Source organism: Pagrus pagrus, assembly GCF_965226575.1.
Source record: "Pagrus pagrus genome assembly, chromosome: 23".
In the NCBI taxonomy this organism is placed as follows: domain Eukaryota; kingdom Metazoa; phylum Chordata; class Actinopteri; order Spariformes; family Sparidae; genus Pagrus; species Pagrus pagrus.
The window spans coordinates 8347916-8364583 of record NC_140205.1 but is presented as its reverse complement, the minus strand read 5'-3'; the positions used below and the strand labels follow the sequence as shown (position 1 = coordinate 8364583).

General features: G+C 41.6%; 1 protein-coding gene across 2 annotated transcripts in view; it reads left to right on the top strand.

Moving 5' to 3' along the window:
* Window positions 1–16668, top strand: part of snd1 (staphylococcal nuclease and tudor domain containing 1) — a 173082-nt gene that overhangs the window by 137552 nt on the left and 18862 nt on the right. For both annotated transcript variants that reach the window (XM_084346557.1, XM_084346558.1), the window contains exons 20-22: window positions 9147–9270; window positions 10995–11064; window positions 13662–13775. In XM_084346557.1, the coding sequence (XP_084202683.1) occupies window positions 9147–9270; window positions 10995–11064; window positions 13662–13775 (308 nt within the window). The remainder of the gene's footprint in view (window positions 1–9146; window positions 9271–10994; window positions 11065–13661; window positions 13776–16668) is intronic.

Genomic DNA, 16668 nt, shown 5'->3' with positions numbered 1-16668 from the left:
TTCAGGTCCAACTCTATATTAAGCAGAGGCAACTTGCCACAGTAACAGTGGTATTTAGGGTGCTGATTTCAATAAGAGGACATGAGAATTACTGCAGCATTTCATATTGATCCGGGTGAGTGGCCCGCTAATTGGATGTCATGTCAAGTCAGCCAAGTGATGATTACTTTATACAATAGAGCTTAATAAGAAAAAACAAGGGTGCACATTAAGAAATGATAGTCACAATGCTGCCTGCACTGTTCCTTTTTTTTTTTTTTTTTCATTTTGGTTGAATTATCTTTCTGTGGCACTGTAGGCATCAAGCCAAAGTCAGTCAGGGGTGGAGATAATTACTGTAACTGCTACACCAGGGCGTTATGAAACTCTTTTTTTTTTTTTTTTTTTTTTCAAAAGCGTTTCAGAAAGTACTTTTTTATTAATCACGTCTGTTCTTTGTTGAACCGTCCAATTAAAACAATGAACTAAAGCAACCGATTGTGAAATGGGGGAAAAAAATGAACTCACATTTCAGGCAAAATACAAAAGAAGTGTAACAAAGTGCTAAATGTGACAATTGTATTCATGATTATGTTGAATAGTTTAATGGCCCCTTCAGATTAGGGGAGAATGGCTTTAATTGCTATACTATTCTCGCAGTGTGGATGCAATCATCTCAGCGCTAAAGCTGCTTGTCTATACCACCATATTAGTTCTAATTTTACATTCAGCCTGAATAAAATGAGTTGCCATCGCAACAATTACTGTCTCTCACAAAAGGCAAAAAAAAGAAGAAAAAAAAAACATGTACTTGAACTAGATGTATCTTTGTCCATCTGTCTTTTATGTCTCATGTTTTATTAAGGGAAATGGTGGCATTCGACCATATACCTACAGTGAACAAAGCAACCAAACAAGTAAATGAAAGTTGCAGTCAATGCTTCTGTTTTTCACTTTCCCAGCTCCCTGCCACTGCAGCAGATGCAATATTTAGAGGTCAGACCCTGCCTGCATGATCATCCCCCCCCAACCCCTCCCAAGGCATTCATTATTAAATCAGATGCGCAACTTAGCTTCTAAAAGGTCAGCTCACCTGTCGGTTTGACGCTGGGTGCTTTTGATTTTCAGGCAGAAAATGAGCGTCCTCCTCCGCATTCTTCACCATCCCAGCGAGCATGATTTGCACTAATGTCAAACTTCCCGCTCTATTACCTAAAACTGAGTGGCTGAACGACACTTTTCGCAGTGGTGAGCCACTTACAGGTCCAAATGGGGTTCTCTTCAAAATTGGCCAGGCTCACGGACCCCCCTGGTCCTCTTTTCCCAAATGCTGCACGAGGCCATCTTGTGAATATATTTGGACTCCTCACAATCAAAACAGGGCATTAGCTGCAGTCAATGAGGCTCGACAGGTGGCAGAGAGAGGAGCAGGAGAGACTGATGCAAAAAGAGAGCCACAGATGCCATCTCTGTTTAGATTTTTCACTGATGGCTTTTCCAATTACAGAAACAGTAATTTGCTGTAAAAGGTTCCAGACTGCCGGGAAGGGTAGAATGGAACGGGGTAATTGGTGGCGGTGGTGGGTGGTTGGGGCGGCATCGCATGAGATATAATCCATATCACTCTCCAGTGGGAGTGGAGCAGCATTAGTCAAGCAGGGGGATCATTTGTTTTTTATAGTGGCCTCCCTCAATGCTCGGCAGATGCTGACACCACTTTAAACATCACTCAGGAAGGGGAGTAAATGGCCCTTTCTCTTGTCTTAGCTCCCTCCTTGTCACACTGTGTCTTCAGAAAGTGTACAAATATCCCCAGGTGAGCGCCAGGTTCTTTGTTGACCAACCATAGGGGCCATGAGGTGTGTGTGGGTGTGTGTTTGCTCACACACACAAATGCAGCCCCTCACGAGCCAGCACATACTGTACCGCGCCTGTGTTTTTGTTGTCTGTCAGTGCGGCCTTTTACCTTTGAAGTGTTGCTTGCATGTCCTGAAACGCAGCCATTCCTCTACCCCAGAGAATATAGCCCCCGTCCAGACCTCATGCATATTTAACGCTCAGAACTAACAGGTGAGCAGAAGCACAAAGCTCTGTTCAGTGGCTCTGAAACTCTCAGATGGTAGATGATGCGCCATCCGTGTGTCCGCACAGTCTTTGACCGGTCGGCCAGGGCGTACAGCAAAGGCTTTGTGGTATAAGATGAACAGGAACGTTGACACAAAAATTAGTTGTGCATCTGCCCCAGTCTGCATTTTTATGACTACTCTAAATGTTACCTTCATTCTTCCTTCATAAATTGTCAGCAGTTAAAGTCAGGATTATGTTTCCTCGGCAGGTGTCCTTTTCATAGATGAACTACACTTTGACTCTAAATTTCTCCGTTCTTATAAGCCAGAAAATTAGAATGCTTTCAGAAGCAACCATCGCTCTCTTGGCCTCTGCCTCTGTCATATTGTGATTATTTACCCTTCTGTGGTTTAATGGCTTTCGTAAACGGCTTAATAGAATTCAGTTCGGCCTTGGGATGCGTAGCGAAAGGGCACATGATTCACTGTTTTCATTGGCTTTTTGTTTCCCCCTTGTCTCTGCTCACACACCGTGCGCCACAATATAATCAAATATGATCATAACCGACCTGTATAAATGTTGTCAGTCTCTCTCCCCTCCCTCTCTCTCTCTCTCTCCCTTCTCCATTGTTTTCGTGTTTTTAAGCCTAATCGCTCGCTCACTCTGCACTGGGCATTCACAATGTAATTATATATGATTTACAAACAGCTGCAGCCATAATGGTGTATAAACAAATTACAGAACGAGAGAGAACACAGAATAAAGAGATGAAGACAGAGAGAAATTGGCCAGCATCACACACAGTCAGTGGTTTTGGCTGCTTTTTGGATCATTGCTTTGGCTCTGCCTTCAACACAAAATGAGCACTCACGCTCGACATGGTTTACCCCTTCTGCACGCAGATATTTAGTTGTCTTCATGCCAACATTAAATAGGATTCTGCCTCTGTAATGCACAGTGTCCTAGCTCCACTTCCTTCCTAATGTTCACATTCATTCAGAATTTCACTGAGAGGCTGCACTCGCATACGATTTTGCTCAATTGACCCCAGAGGGCCTAGATTTTCTCTCTGAGCCCGCCTGCAGCATGTAAAGCTCATTTCAGTTTTCTTCTAAGCCGATTCAGTGTAGTGTCTCTCATGTGTGATTCCACGTTCCTGATACTCTTTGTGTTGTGATATGCTTATTTACACAAATAATTTCCAGACCATGGCTCTGTAGACAGGCAGCCACCTAGACTTAAACCTGCACACATGGATGATGAGTATCTGATGGATTTGTCACCCCCAAGCCAGTTCATGTTTGTCCAAGAGGCCTGCACTGCAAATTGGACTTGTAAATCCCAGCAGAGAGTAATGATAATGCATGAAGCACACTCTGCATACTAAATCAAGGCACCTTGCAAATGTGGTCGTGCATGTTATGAAATGCTCAGGAACACATAGAGAGGAAACGTATACATTAAAATGTGTCAATTTACTTCAGTGAGGATGCTGCCTGAGACAAGAAAGAGCTAAAGCTCTCTACCTTCATTTTAACATTACAGTTGCACTATTTTTTGTGTGGAAGTGATACCTGATGTTTATATCATGCTGCAGAATGTCTTTGAGGTTGTACAACTTACCTCAAAGATATATTGTTTGACAGGGAGATTGCACAGCTTCTTAGCTGTACCAGAGTAGGCTATGAGCTAATTTACATGTGTAGTCCCTGGGCAGGAGACGGAGACAACAGCTCTGTAAAGAGAATTTACACCACAGTATAAAAAACGGTTACAAGATAATACATAATCACTCTACAACAACATCAGCAGCCCCAACAACAACAACAACATTAAAACACTGCAACAATAACTACCAGACTTCTAAGTGTGGCTGCCGTTTAGGTGAATGTGATGAAACTCTAAATTATACATATATATTGATTAATTCAATTTAGATGTAGTCAGCCAACCTTGACCATATATATTCCTCATTTCAGATGGGGTAGCTCGAAAAAGCATAGTTAAAGGTGCACTATGTAGCACAATAAAGTGTATTTATTTTATAAGAGCAACAAAAAAGCGTTCTTAGGTTTAACAATGACATAATGGATCGGTTAGTTTCACTCAAATGTGTTTGTAATGCAATTATTAATAATTATAAGAAACTCATTTTTAAATGTTAAACATTGTAAGCAGTTTATAAATTATTAAAACGTTTCTTATAATTGCTTATAAATGTCTGATCTATGAAGCCAGTATGAACACTTACATAGTCTCTTTAACATATAAAATGTTAAAAGCATCTTAGAAGACCTAAAAGGGCCTTATTAACTATTAACACTTATTAGAAGGACCTTAATATAAAGCGTTAACATTTTCATTAGGAGAAGCATCAGGAGTTGAATATTTCAATGGTAGATTATTATAATCATCAAACAAACAGATTATAAAAGACAGTACTGAAGGACGTGAGGAGAATAACCTGAAAAAGCCAGGACTCATGTCAGTCACTGGATGGACATGGATTTATTGTTAAAGTGTGACTGGACTTGACTTGGAAGTAATTGGAGTGAATCCATGGGTCACAGCAGATCATAAATCAGCTTGTTAAAATTGGTGATCCATAACACTTTACTGTCGGTGCCCTTTGACTGCATAACCCCAGCCAGAGCCTATATGGAAGCTGGCGTATATTTCCCGACCACAAAGCCAAACCTATGGAAAAGTTACACTCGAACACACATCGAGTCCGACTTATTTTTATCAGCCTGCGGTGAGACATGAGAGCTAACATCAGAAACACATACAGAATCAGACAGAACAAAATGAACTCTCAAGATTTGTAATGCATGCTGCACCAAACATCAGTGCACATATGGAAATGAAGGCATCAGATTATAGAGAGTGCTACAGATATTTGCCTTAGCGAACCATGTTATATCAGTGAGCCTGCACATGTCAAATATGTATTTCCAGAATGTTTTTAGCTGTTCTATTTCAGGAGGCATCTTAAAAACCACAAATCCTGTATCTTCTTGCAGGAGTAAACAACATATTTTAGATGCTTGGGAACATTCTGTACAATCCTGGTCAGCTCTTTTTAAGAAACCTGGTTCTTTTTCAGTAGAAGTCTGCTAAGGAGTAAACAAGCCTTATTCACAGGCTGGAGGTAGAAATGAATGCCCTCGGAGATCCTTCAACCGGTTCAAAGTGAGAGATCTGAGCGTAAGATGCAGAGATTTGGCAGTCACATCAGCTCATCATCAGCTAATCAGGGCGCTGTTCCTGATGTGGCATGTCAGAATCCTACCCCCGTTTAATGTATCAGATATAACAGCTGCACCTCCATACTGACGCTCAGTCCTGCTTTACCATTTGCATGAATAAAGCATTTTAATTAGGTCGAGCTAAGAGACTCCCTCCATTAAGGCTTCATGCGTGTGAATATATATACTTACTTGACACGCACGCACACATACACAAGCTTTAAGATATATATATATATATATATATATATATATATATATATATATATATATATATATATATATAAAGCTCATGTGTCATTTATTCGTTTCTCTCCGGACCCAAAGTGGAACATGGCCCAGGAACGGAAATAAATATATAAGTGGGTGTGTAAACATACACACATAAATGCACACACTCTGAGAGGGAAGGCAGGCGTACACTAACTTTTTTTAATTAGATTAATAAATCAAGGAGGTGGCTGGCTGTGACGGCTATAGCCCAACGCCATTCCAGTAAGTCTGCACCAAGCCGCCGTGGCAAAGCTGGAGCATAATGATGTAACCACACAACCTCCACGTGTGTGTGTGTGTGTGTGTGCGTTTGTGCATATGAGGCGAGGGGTTCGGGAAGCAATTCATCTGACATGTTTTCCAAAAACTGCTCTCTCTACAAAACGCAAAGGATGAGTCTGTTTGGTGTTTGTGTGCGTGTATTTATACTCGTATTCCCCTCGCTGCATTCATCAGCAGTTGGTGGAGCCGTGGGTGGCCAATGAGGTGTTTGGACACCCTCCTACCCCCACTCCTCCTGCCCTGACCCCCTCCCCAATCCAACTAGATTCTCCTTCACACTATAAATCCCTTCGTGCCCTTCGCCGGTGTTTTTCTTTAAGTTTGACATCGTGCTAATGAAGGTTGCCTGTCTTGACGTTGGTTGGCAGCTGCTCGGCTGTCTCAGCACAGATAACCCTTGGAAAACAGCATCGTTATTTATGTTTTCTTGTTCTTCTATTAGCATAAATAATATTAGGTGTTACAGGCGACTCACCACAGCAGTAAAGGAGCACTGAAAGGTGTGTATTCAGAGGTGATGCTGTCGTGCCGCACTGCCTCCCTCCAAGCTGTTTGTTTTATAGTGCAATAACATGCATAGTAAGCAGAACTTACTAATTTTACACGCAGACTGACTGCATTCATGCGAAGAAACCAGGTTAGTGGGAGAAATCATGTTAACACAGGAAATCGGAGAATGTGTTTACCTGAGCCGCAAGAACCTGGTGACTGTAAACCCCAAGTTTAGATGCAGATGCTCTTGTTTTATCCAAAGCTGGCATATTCAAAGCGTATTAGTGATGCATCAGGCTGCAGCTTGAAGAGCTGTTTTTTTTTTTTTCTGTTGGAGCATTTGGACTGATGACACAGTGAGAGGACAGACTCTCTAGTGTGAGAGCACACAGTGTTTCCCTACTATTGGCACATACTTGAATTTTAGAAATACTCTGTTGCTCATCTGTCGTAAACCAACTTATTTAGACTCATTCATCTTGTGTCATTTAGTTTAGTTTGACTTTAGAGCCAAGTAATGTATTTGTTTCTTCTTTTACTGTCTTAATGTCCATATTTTCTGAAGATTTATCCTCAGGTTTAAGTCTATTTCGCCTTAACAAGTATTTCCCTTTCTATATCCATCAATTGATTTAGGTGTGGTAGGTTCTGTTTCACACCTGGTTTTAGTTACTGCCTTTTTAAAGGCAGCTTTGGTGTGAATTTTTTGTGATTCAAGGACGCACTGCCGTGTCTCTTCACTGCAACAGTGATACTTACCCAGTCTTAAATTCAAAGTCTTCAAAAAACATACAAAACCTTTTAAAAACCCTGTATGGAGCCGTGTGGTATTACATGCCCAAGAAATTGGGGAAAACCTGGATACACGTGAACTTGGCAGTACGGTGGTGCAGTGGTTCCCATCTGTTGCCTCACAGCAAGAAGGTCCTGGGAATCCTGGCTGTGTGGAGTTTGCATGTTCTCCCTGTGCTTGCGTGGGTTTCTCAGAGTTCTCTGCTTTCACCGGCTTAGATCTGGTGTTGGTCCCCTGGGAGCTTAACGTTTGCTATCCACTGCTCCTCCGGGATGTGTTGAATGCAGAGAACCAGTTTCACCACATTGTACATTCTGTGTGAATAAATAAAGACTCTTCTTCGACTTTCGGTTTAAGAAATCTGCCCATTGCTGAAAGACACTAGATGCAGTGATTGTCAGTTTCTTTTTGTTTTCTCATGAGAGGATTGTGACTTTATGCATGTTCTCAAGTGTCTCTCTTCGCTCAGCTAACAGAGAGCAACAGTAGCTAATGGAAATGGAGTCTGTTAACACAAACAAACATCCGGCTTCCAGAACACAACACAGACGTTCCACGGAGCTCCTTTTTAATATGTGGGCTTAAAGATGCTCCATCACTGATCTGCCTGTCCTGTCAACTAAACCTCCTCCAGGTGGTAAATCAGCGAAAATAGCCCCTAAAAATACCGGCATGGGATTTCATGTGGGCCACTTTACTCAACTAGCTGACATAATTGCATCCGCACACTTCATACGCCCCACACATACTCACGCACATAGCCACTTGTAAGCCCGAATAGACATGCGTGCTTAAACATACTCCACCATACACAAACAAATATACTGTACATATTACACAAACACCAGCAAGTGGCTCTCTTGGAGATGCACAAATTTAGCGGCGCTCACAATCAGCCCCCCAATTGTAACTGATGGGTACAAATCAGGCTGCCACTTAGCGCAGTCATTGACTCCATGGAGCACTGACTCTCTATCTGATTTGTCCCAACTCTCGCCATATCGACAGCCACATTCTCGCCTTGAATCCACCATAATAGGTCTGCCACGCATGATATAATGGCTTGATAGGCCATGAAGGCCCATTGGAGCAGCTGCTTTACTCACAGCTGCATCTCTCCGACAGGGTCAAACCAGCATTAGCAGTGCGGTGCTAATGGGCTAACAGCTACAAAAAACACGCATTATTGGGATTTTTGGTTTCAATGTCCAAAGGGCGGTCAGATTACATAGTTTTTGAGCCGATGTGGCATACCATTAGCACTTAAGTATTTCAGAAAAAACATCCGTAAATAATATTGTCTAATCTTCTTATCTTAAGTTCTTTATCATTCAGAGTTTGTGTGAGGAGCTGTGTGACCTACAAACAAGGATTTATATTTTTTTTGTTTGTTTAGTCAAGGTTTGAAGTGCCTTCTCTGAGGCAGTGATGCAATTTAACCAGAACCTTTTTATAATAAACCATGTTGCAGCATGCGATGCAGTAATTAATCCTATTTTTTCATAACAAAAGGAAGAAAAGCACTCCCATTCAGTTACAACAAACATAAGCAACCTTCAGAAAAGTCCTTATTCTGCAGCACGCAGTCATACTTTGCAAAGTTGCATCAGATTTGATTTTATTTATACTGATGCAGTTATTTAGCAGCTCTGCAGGGGTAAAACACAAGGGTGTTCATTTTTGCTGCTGCCTCAGGACCCACCTTCCGTCAATCACTCCTCCCAGTCAAGCCAGCATCCTTCATCTCTGCAGCTGAGAGAATGAAGTAGAATTTTAGACACATTTCACACAATCGCTGCTTAAAAATTTCAACTGTTTCTCTGTGGGGAGTTGGAACTTGGTTAAAAGATAATAGAAGCAAAACAGCAAACACATCAGTGTCAAAGTGAGTTGAAAACAGCCCATAGTGATGTAATGAAATGCAACTAAAAGAAATGAACCAAACCTCTAATTGCGCTGGTATTGTAAACCGAGCTTTGCCTCCATCTCACTCATGTCTGTGTCTTTTTCAGGAGGCCAGCTGGAGAGTCTGATGGAAACCATGAGAGCAGAGATCGCCTCCCAGCCGCCAGTGGAAGGATCCTACGCTCCACGCCGAGGGGACTACTGCATAGCCAAGTTTGCTGATGGCGAATGGTAAGCAAACATTCGAATGCCTACGGTGATATTTAAAGACCTTACGATGACCTATATGTAAGCCATATCAAGGAGCCTCTCTTACAACTAGTCAAAGTTTCTTATCAGTTTATCTATGAAACCCTGAAACAACCTCCACTGCCACTGGGACATTTTCTGTCACTTTGAGCATCATATCTAAGATATATGTTTGCATGGGTTTTTTTTTTCCCCTCTTAAGAAAACCTGACATTTCATTTTCTATTTAAGCCTGTGATGCATTAACTGTAGACACCCACAGGGTGTAATTAGCTCACTGCCACTGCTTTGGCCCTTTCAGAATCAGCAGTCGCTTGACAGTAACACACACACACACACACACCTCTCTTCATCTTGTCTCCGCACCGGATGTGGAAGTTTACAGATGGTCGTGGGGACAGATAAAAGTCACAGTGATCGAGGGAGGGAGAGGGGGTGTCTATGTCAAGGAGGTGACGGCGAAAAAAGATCAGGAAACTGATTAAAAAACCAAATGTTCCCAAGACACAGGTGCTCTTCTTCTTTTCCTCCATCCTTCACTCCATCCTCCTCTGCAGGTTTTTAAGGGGCGAAACCAAAGTTATTCTCGTGCCCCAGCCACCATCGCAAGTCAACGAGCTTTTTTAAACGGACCATCTGTTGTTAACCTTCACTTTCTTCTGCTGTTTTTGTAAAGAAAAGCGCCGCCTGTAATCCTGCTCCAAGCGGCAAATGTTTGCGATTTCGGTCTTTTTTTCCCCCTCCTTACCAGACATATATTATTCAGCGAGCTAATTATGTTCATGTTCTCATTGTTCTGTGTCCATATCTTTGTATTCTGCGATGCATGTGGAATGTGGGCTTGTTTCATAAGGGGGCTAATTAGAAATCCGTTGCCTTTCAAGGCCTTTTAGAACACCACAGAAAGAAAGTAAACAGAAAGGAAAAACCTCTGTTCATCAGTCACTCACACATCACTTATTTAGCTTTAACTTTGTTCTCTTGTCTCTTTCTTTGCCCGTGTACCTCTAATTATTTGGCTTTCTCATGCTGTCCTTGGTTCTCAGCCAATTTGTTCTCCCCACTCTTTTGTACTGGAGTTGAGACTCAAGACGACTGGCGGTCAGATAAAAAGACACTTCCTGAATTGAGTCTGAGGAGAGACATGCTCGTCTGTGGCTTCTATATGAATTCTTGAGTAGGATCGGGCTCCCGCTCAGACACTTAATGTTGTGTTTTCTTTTAATTTGTCAACCATCAGTGCGTCCTCGTGATATCAAGGTTCGCTTTCGCTCAAACTGACAAATGTGCTGGAAAGATCAGACCTTATGAAGTAAAAACCGCTGGCTTTTTTGTGATTAGCGCTAATGCACTAAAGTTATTTGCTACAAGGCAAAAATAGGTTTAAATTTCTGTCCTTTATTGCAAAGAGGCCTCTGTGCAATTTTCGCAGCCCTGCCATGTCCTGATAGATCCCCACTACACCCCCCTCCACTCCCCCGGCCTGCTCATCCTCTCCTGCTCCTCTCCCCCGATCACAACAGACAGATCCTCCAACACCTTCTCCCCAGGGAAATAAGCACGGAATCATTTACTCATCTCCTTTTCCTCTTGTGCCCTCTGTCTTCATCTCTTTTTCCCACTGCTCTATTCTCTCTCACTCTCTCTCTCGCTCTCTCCCTTTCTCTGTCTTTGTCTCTCTCTCAATTATTCTTTTGCTGCTGCAGGTACAGAGCCAGAGTGGAGAAAGTTGAGTCACCGGCAAAGGTTCACGTCTTCTACATCGACTACGGCAACGTGAGTAACTTTGTGGAGTTTGACTGCGTGATCGAAGTGTTGAATGAGTCTTAGTCATCGTTAGGACGTAAAAGACACTCATTAGTCAAGTTTTGTCGCAGCCAAACCACAGACACAGACTTGAATTATTGTGTTAGGATGACTTGCAACTTCCCTTGACAGAAAATAAATGACTTGAGACTCTGCTTCGAAGTTCAATATTTGTGACTCAACTTGAGACACGATGACTAGAGTCGAATGACTTGTCTGTGGTCACTTGGAGGGACGAAGAAGTAAAACAATGAATGAGCTTTTATAAAGTTATTTGTTTTTTGTTTGATTACATTTATTTCACTGAATATCAATAATTATAATCCAAATTAAATTCATTATCAGGCTCTTTGAACAGGTTAGATATATTGGCCAATAATCTAATTATTAAACAGGTACTAATATCTTGTCTTTTCTCTATATAAAGACTGAATACTGGAAGTAAGACTGGAGTGTCTTGTGGTTGGGGGACGGACTGAGATTACGAAGGACTTGGCTTGCTTTGACTAAAGACTCGACCTGACTTGACCCAACTTTAATCTGTATTTGAAGAGAGATTTCTTGCACCTATTCAGACACCAGATGTTTGCTGTTTTTCTGCATTCAGAGCAGCCAAACAGCCTTAATGTATCCTTTCAGCTGCAGTTTTTAGGACAAATATGATGCAGGCTTGTTTGTGTTCCCTTTGTTGTTTGTGACTGAAGCAAAGAGTGCAACTGAGTGCATCATTTTACGACAAAAGCAGAACTCCCCCTCTCTCTGGATCTCTTTTTTTAAAATCCCATGATGACGAAGGCACTACATCTTTCCGAGTGCGTTATTTGTCTACCCACGTGCGTACACATGCTTGCATCACCAAGTGGCTCATGCAGCCAACCCCCCGGCCCGCGGGAGATTTCCCATGATGCAGTGGAGCGGCACAGTGTGTGACTGACCTTAGAGCGGGGGGGACGGCTCGAGGTTTGGCTGGCAGATGCGATGCGTCCTGGCATGTTGCTGAAAGTGTGATTCTCCGAGGCCGACCTGGCACACACACACAAAAAATTGAACTGATATCTTACCTCACCCTTTGTAGTTTTTGCGTCATTTCAGGTTGAGTCACTCACGGGCCCTGATTTCTTGCCTGTGTGTCACGAGCTATTAGTCGGCCATTTTGCCACCTGTCTCAAGTACAGGTCAGTACCTGAATTATTATGTGGTCATTAGCAAACACGACAGAGGACTTTTGTCTTTCATTTTTTAAAGCCCACATTTACAGTGCTGTCAAAATCTAATATGGCGCTGATAAATCTTAACGTTCTAGGCCGTAATAAATGTTCAAGGTATTCTCTGTCTAGACTGTACAGTCCAATGAACACATTAACCTAAGATATGGAGGTCATTAAATTAACTCCCCACTTCTAACGGCCGTATTTGTCTGACTTTCCGTCAGTGCATTTCTCCCTTGAGGCAGCCTGTGGACGATGACTGATTGGTCAATGCTCACGTTGGCTTTATACCTGTCAGGAAGGATCAACTTTATTGCCTCATATCACTGAAATGTGAGAGATACTTTTCATACAAAACAGTGTGTGTATTGTTTAAATTCGGGAACGAAGCCAAACTAGAGAGCAGAACTTGCGGTCAGCACTACTTTGTTTTGAGCTACTTTTGCTAACTTTTATTAAAAAATCAGTAGATTTGTCGATAACTAAATAAATCCCTAGTTGCAGTCCTATTTGTTTTTTTATTATTAGGTTGTAAAAGCAGGTAAACACATCTCTGACGCGAATGTGAATATGTAGCACTAAAACCCTCCATCGTTCTGTCCCAGTGCACACTGGCAAACTGTGTTGCCTTTGGTACATTTAACTGGTCTTGCTGTGTTTTCTAATCTGACAAGAGTCTGGAGACTATCAGATTGATGCCTATTGTCATCTTTACTCTTGGCTTTTAGCTGAGTAAAAGAGCAGATGGGGCTTAGTGAAAGGGGCCTCAGTACTGCTGGAGAAACAGCTGTGAAATGATTGTTAAGGTGACATATCCAAGCATGCGGCCCTTAAGCTACAAAATGGCATCTGTCCCTCATGACCAGGTGTAAACTGTTACTGTTAAAGTGCCATCCAGATTTGAGAATTGATTCAGAATTGAGGAAAAATAGAAATACATTACATGGCATAGGATGGCTTTACAGCCTGAGTACGTGCTGCATTTTGTTTGAGGATGTCCTTCACTTGGAGAGGCATTTGATTTGAGAGAGACGGACTCTGTAATGTGGAATATTCAGAAAGGATACTTTCATCACAAGCTTTCAACAACCTTGTTTAATGTATTGTTATCATGACTGAACAAGCCAGACATTTCTGCCTTAATCTCTGCTGGCTTCCTTTAGTTAAATGGATGTCCCTTTCATGTCTGCTTGGATAGTCACAAACACACTACAACATTGGACTTTTTAATTGATAATCACAAAGAAAAACAAATGTCACTGTGTCTTTTTGTGGTTGCAAAGATAAAAACCATGAAGACTGTCTGGGAAAATGTTTTATATTGGGTCTGATTTCTGTCCTCCGTTCATCCTCCCTCAGAGAGAAGTTGTGCCGTCCACTCGCCTGGCTGCCATCCCCCCAGCCTTCAGCACCAGGACCCTGCCAGCACAGGCCACCGAGTACGCCTTCGCCTTCATCCAGATCCCACAGGACGTAAGTGCACGGAAGGGGGTTGCACACGTGCAGAGTTAGAGATATGTGTCGCAGCTGAGAGCCTCAAAATTAACTTTAGCGATATCGTCAGTCTCATTTTCTGCCAGCTTTTGAAAGTTGACTTTTCTGGCAAGACATAAAAACTGTTTGAGTTTCACTTATCGCACGAGGTGATAAGTCTGTAAGTGACAGACGGGGTCGAGTTTTCATTCCAAGCAAGTTCTAGTGAAAATTATGCTCATACATAATGCATGCAGAACAGAGAAGACAGAGCAATGACAAACATTAAGCCATTGATTTACTTGGTTGCAATAAATTAGAGAGTAATTGACACAGTAGCAGAGATACATTAATGTTTTAGGAACAATTTGATAACATAAACTATTTTTCTTTTATGGCCCAGACTCCCACACACTCTAAAGATGAATACAAACCATCCAGATACTTTATGTGCATGTGTCTGTGCATATAAACGTCCATCTGATAGCCGGGCAGCAGTTACTGTTTTTTTCTGCAGCCCTAATCTTCTTGTTTACATCCGCGTGTGTTTACTCAACCTCCGGTGACCACTTGTGTACGCGTGCTTGCGCTCGTGCGAGTGACTGTGTCTTGTGTGGGTCAGGGGGGTCAACTCATTGGTAGCCTCCTGAGTCGGCAGCACCTTGAATAGTTTGTGCAGATAACAACATGTTTTCTTTTGGTATATGCCTGATTGGCACAATACCTAAGCTCTGTCTTTAATTGGTTTTGTGTGCATGTGCGTGTGTGTGCATTCAAGAGCGTGTTGGTTTAATAAAGCGTATTTGTTCCACTTAACATAGATAAGATGCAGAGCATCTGCAGGTTTGTAATGTCATATGTTCCTTATGATTAACAGGAACGGACATTGTTTGTTTGCTACGATTTATTCGATTAGATATATTAGATTGTTTATCTAGACTCACTTGCCGGTCTGTAGATAAATCTTGCTTAAGTTAATGTAGTTTAACAGTTCTACAGTAAATCCTACCTTCATGAAGGTTATAGTGTTCAATTGCTGTTGAAAAATGGTTTGGACATGTGTTGAGACAATCTTATATTTAGTTTAGAGGTTGCAGTCTGTGGTGGTGTTGAACTGTAAAGCATTATACTTACAGATTTCCTAATTTTAAGTGTTTGTTCAAGTGTATTTAGTGTCCAGAATGTTTTAAAACCGTGCCACCACTTCACAGGATTTTTTTTTGTCACCTTCCAGCTGCAGAGCATGTTGTGTTTCTATGACAACCAGCAATCTTGAGCCGTCATGTCATTGGCTCAGCACGGCTGCATATGAGTTTTAAAATATTTTCATTGCTTATTTTCTTCAGTTTGAAATCATGACGTCAAGTGTAGTTAATGTAATGCGCCAGAATAAATTCAAACTGCAATGTATAAATGTTATGGCACCATGGCCCATTCTCAAGGCCTCCCACCACACCTGTGAACCGCAAGTGTAGACTTTGACGTGTACATGACATAAAGTATGGAATACATTTTTTTGTTGATATTATTACATTTAAATCCTGCCCTTATTTTTAATAATTTCGTGTCAAAACTTTACTTTTTTACACGCTTGGACTCTTTATTGAAGCTTCACATAGTCACAGTTGGGTGGTTGTGGTGTGTGTGTGTGTGAGTGAGAGAGCTGGCAGTGCCTAAATGCATGCTGTCACCTGTCTCATGAGTCAGTCTCTCCTGAAGGATGAAGTGGCCCATCTGTTGGTCCAACCCAGGAAACAAAAGCATCACCTACACTTTACAGCCCCCAGTCACACACAGACACAGACACACCTCTCGTTTTCACTCTCTCTGTCATGCTGCATCCCTCTAACCCTTTTTTCCGATTCCTTCTGTTTTTCCTCTCGCTTTTGCTTTCATGTGTTTTCCGTCTGCTTCATCTGAAGCTTTTTACTCTGTCACTCACGCTGACAGCACGGTGCCCCACTTGCACTGCGCCTTTGCTGCTGCACAACGGAAAGGTTGTTGCTTTGTCTCGCGAACCTGCCACCTGATGCCCTGCATAAAATGTCTGTTGTCACAAGTTCTTGGGCTTCACAGTGAGTGGTAAACACCAACATCCTGCCAGAGGGACAAAATCCTTCAGCTGCTTTTCAGTGCAGTTTTTTTTAAATGTTCCATTAAGTAATAATATCTTCAAAAATAACTATCACTATCCTTCTGTTTTGTAAAAAAAAAACAAAAAAAAATGTATATGTAGAAGAAACTGTACATGTTATCTCTTCACATCTGCAACAGAGCAACAACTGCTACCACGTGTTTCACGCTATTTAATCCGGTTTTATTACATATGTTGTAAACTCAAAGCTGTCAGCACTCAGGACACTCACACCACTTTACAATGCCTGGACAGCTTATTAAAGGAAGTAGTAGATGCCAAAAGTGCACTTATAAAAACGGTAAACAACAAATTAAATTCTTAAAAAAACAAAACACAAACACAAGCCCACAAGCACACAAAGAGTTGAGCCACCTGATGCCCGCTCCCTTCATGGTAGTGGTTTGTTGACAATTGAAAATGAAAAGGTTGCACCAGGTGTTTGTTAGGTGTCAATTCCTTTTTACCTAATTGCATTACTTATTAAGGGTCATGTTAAAAGTATGTTAAAAAAAACCTTTTGGCTGAAGTAAAGGCTTAAAATTATTATACAATTATTCCGATAATGGAAATTCACCACAATCAACTTATCCTGAGTGTTTTCCACAGTAAAATATTTTCTTGTTGCATCCCTTATTGATATATTATTTACCAAATTTCATTAATTTTGTCTCAACTATGACCTCCTGAATGTGTCTATAGCATAGAGTATTAATATCTCTCAAATTTTTAACTCACTCAGATTGATTTAAACATGTT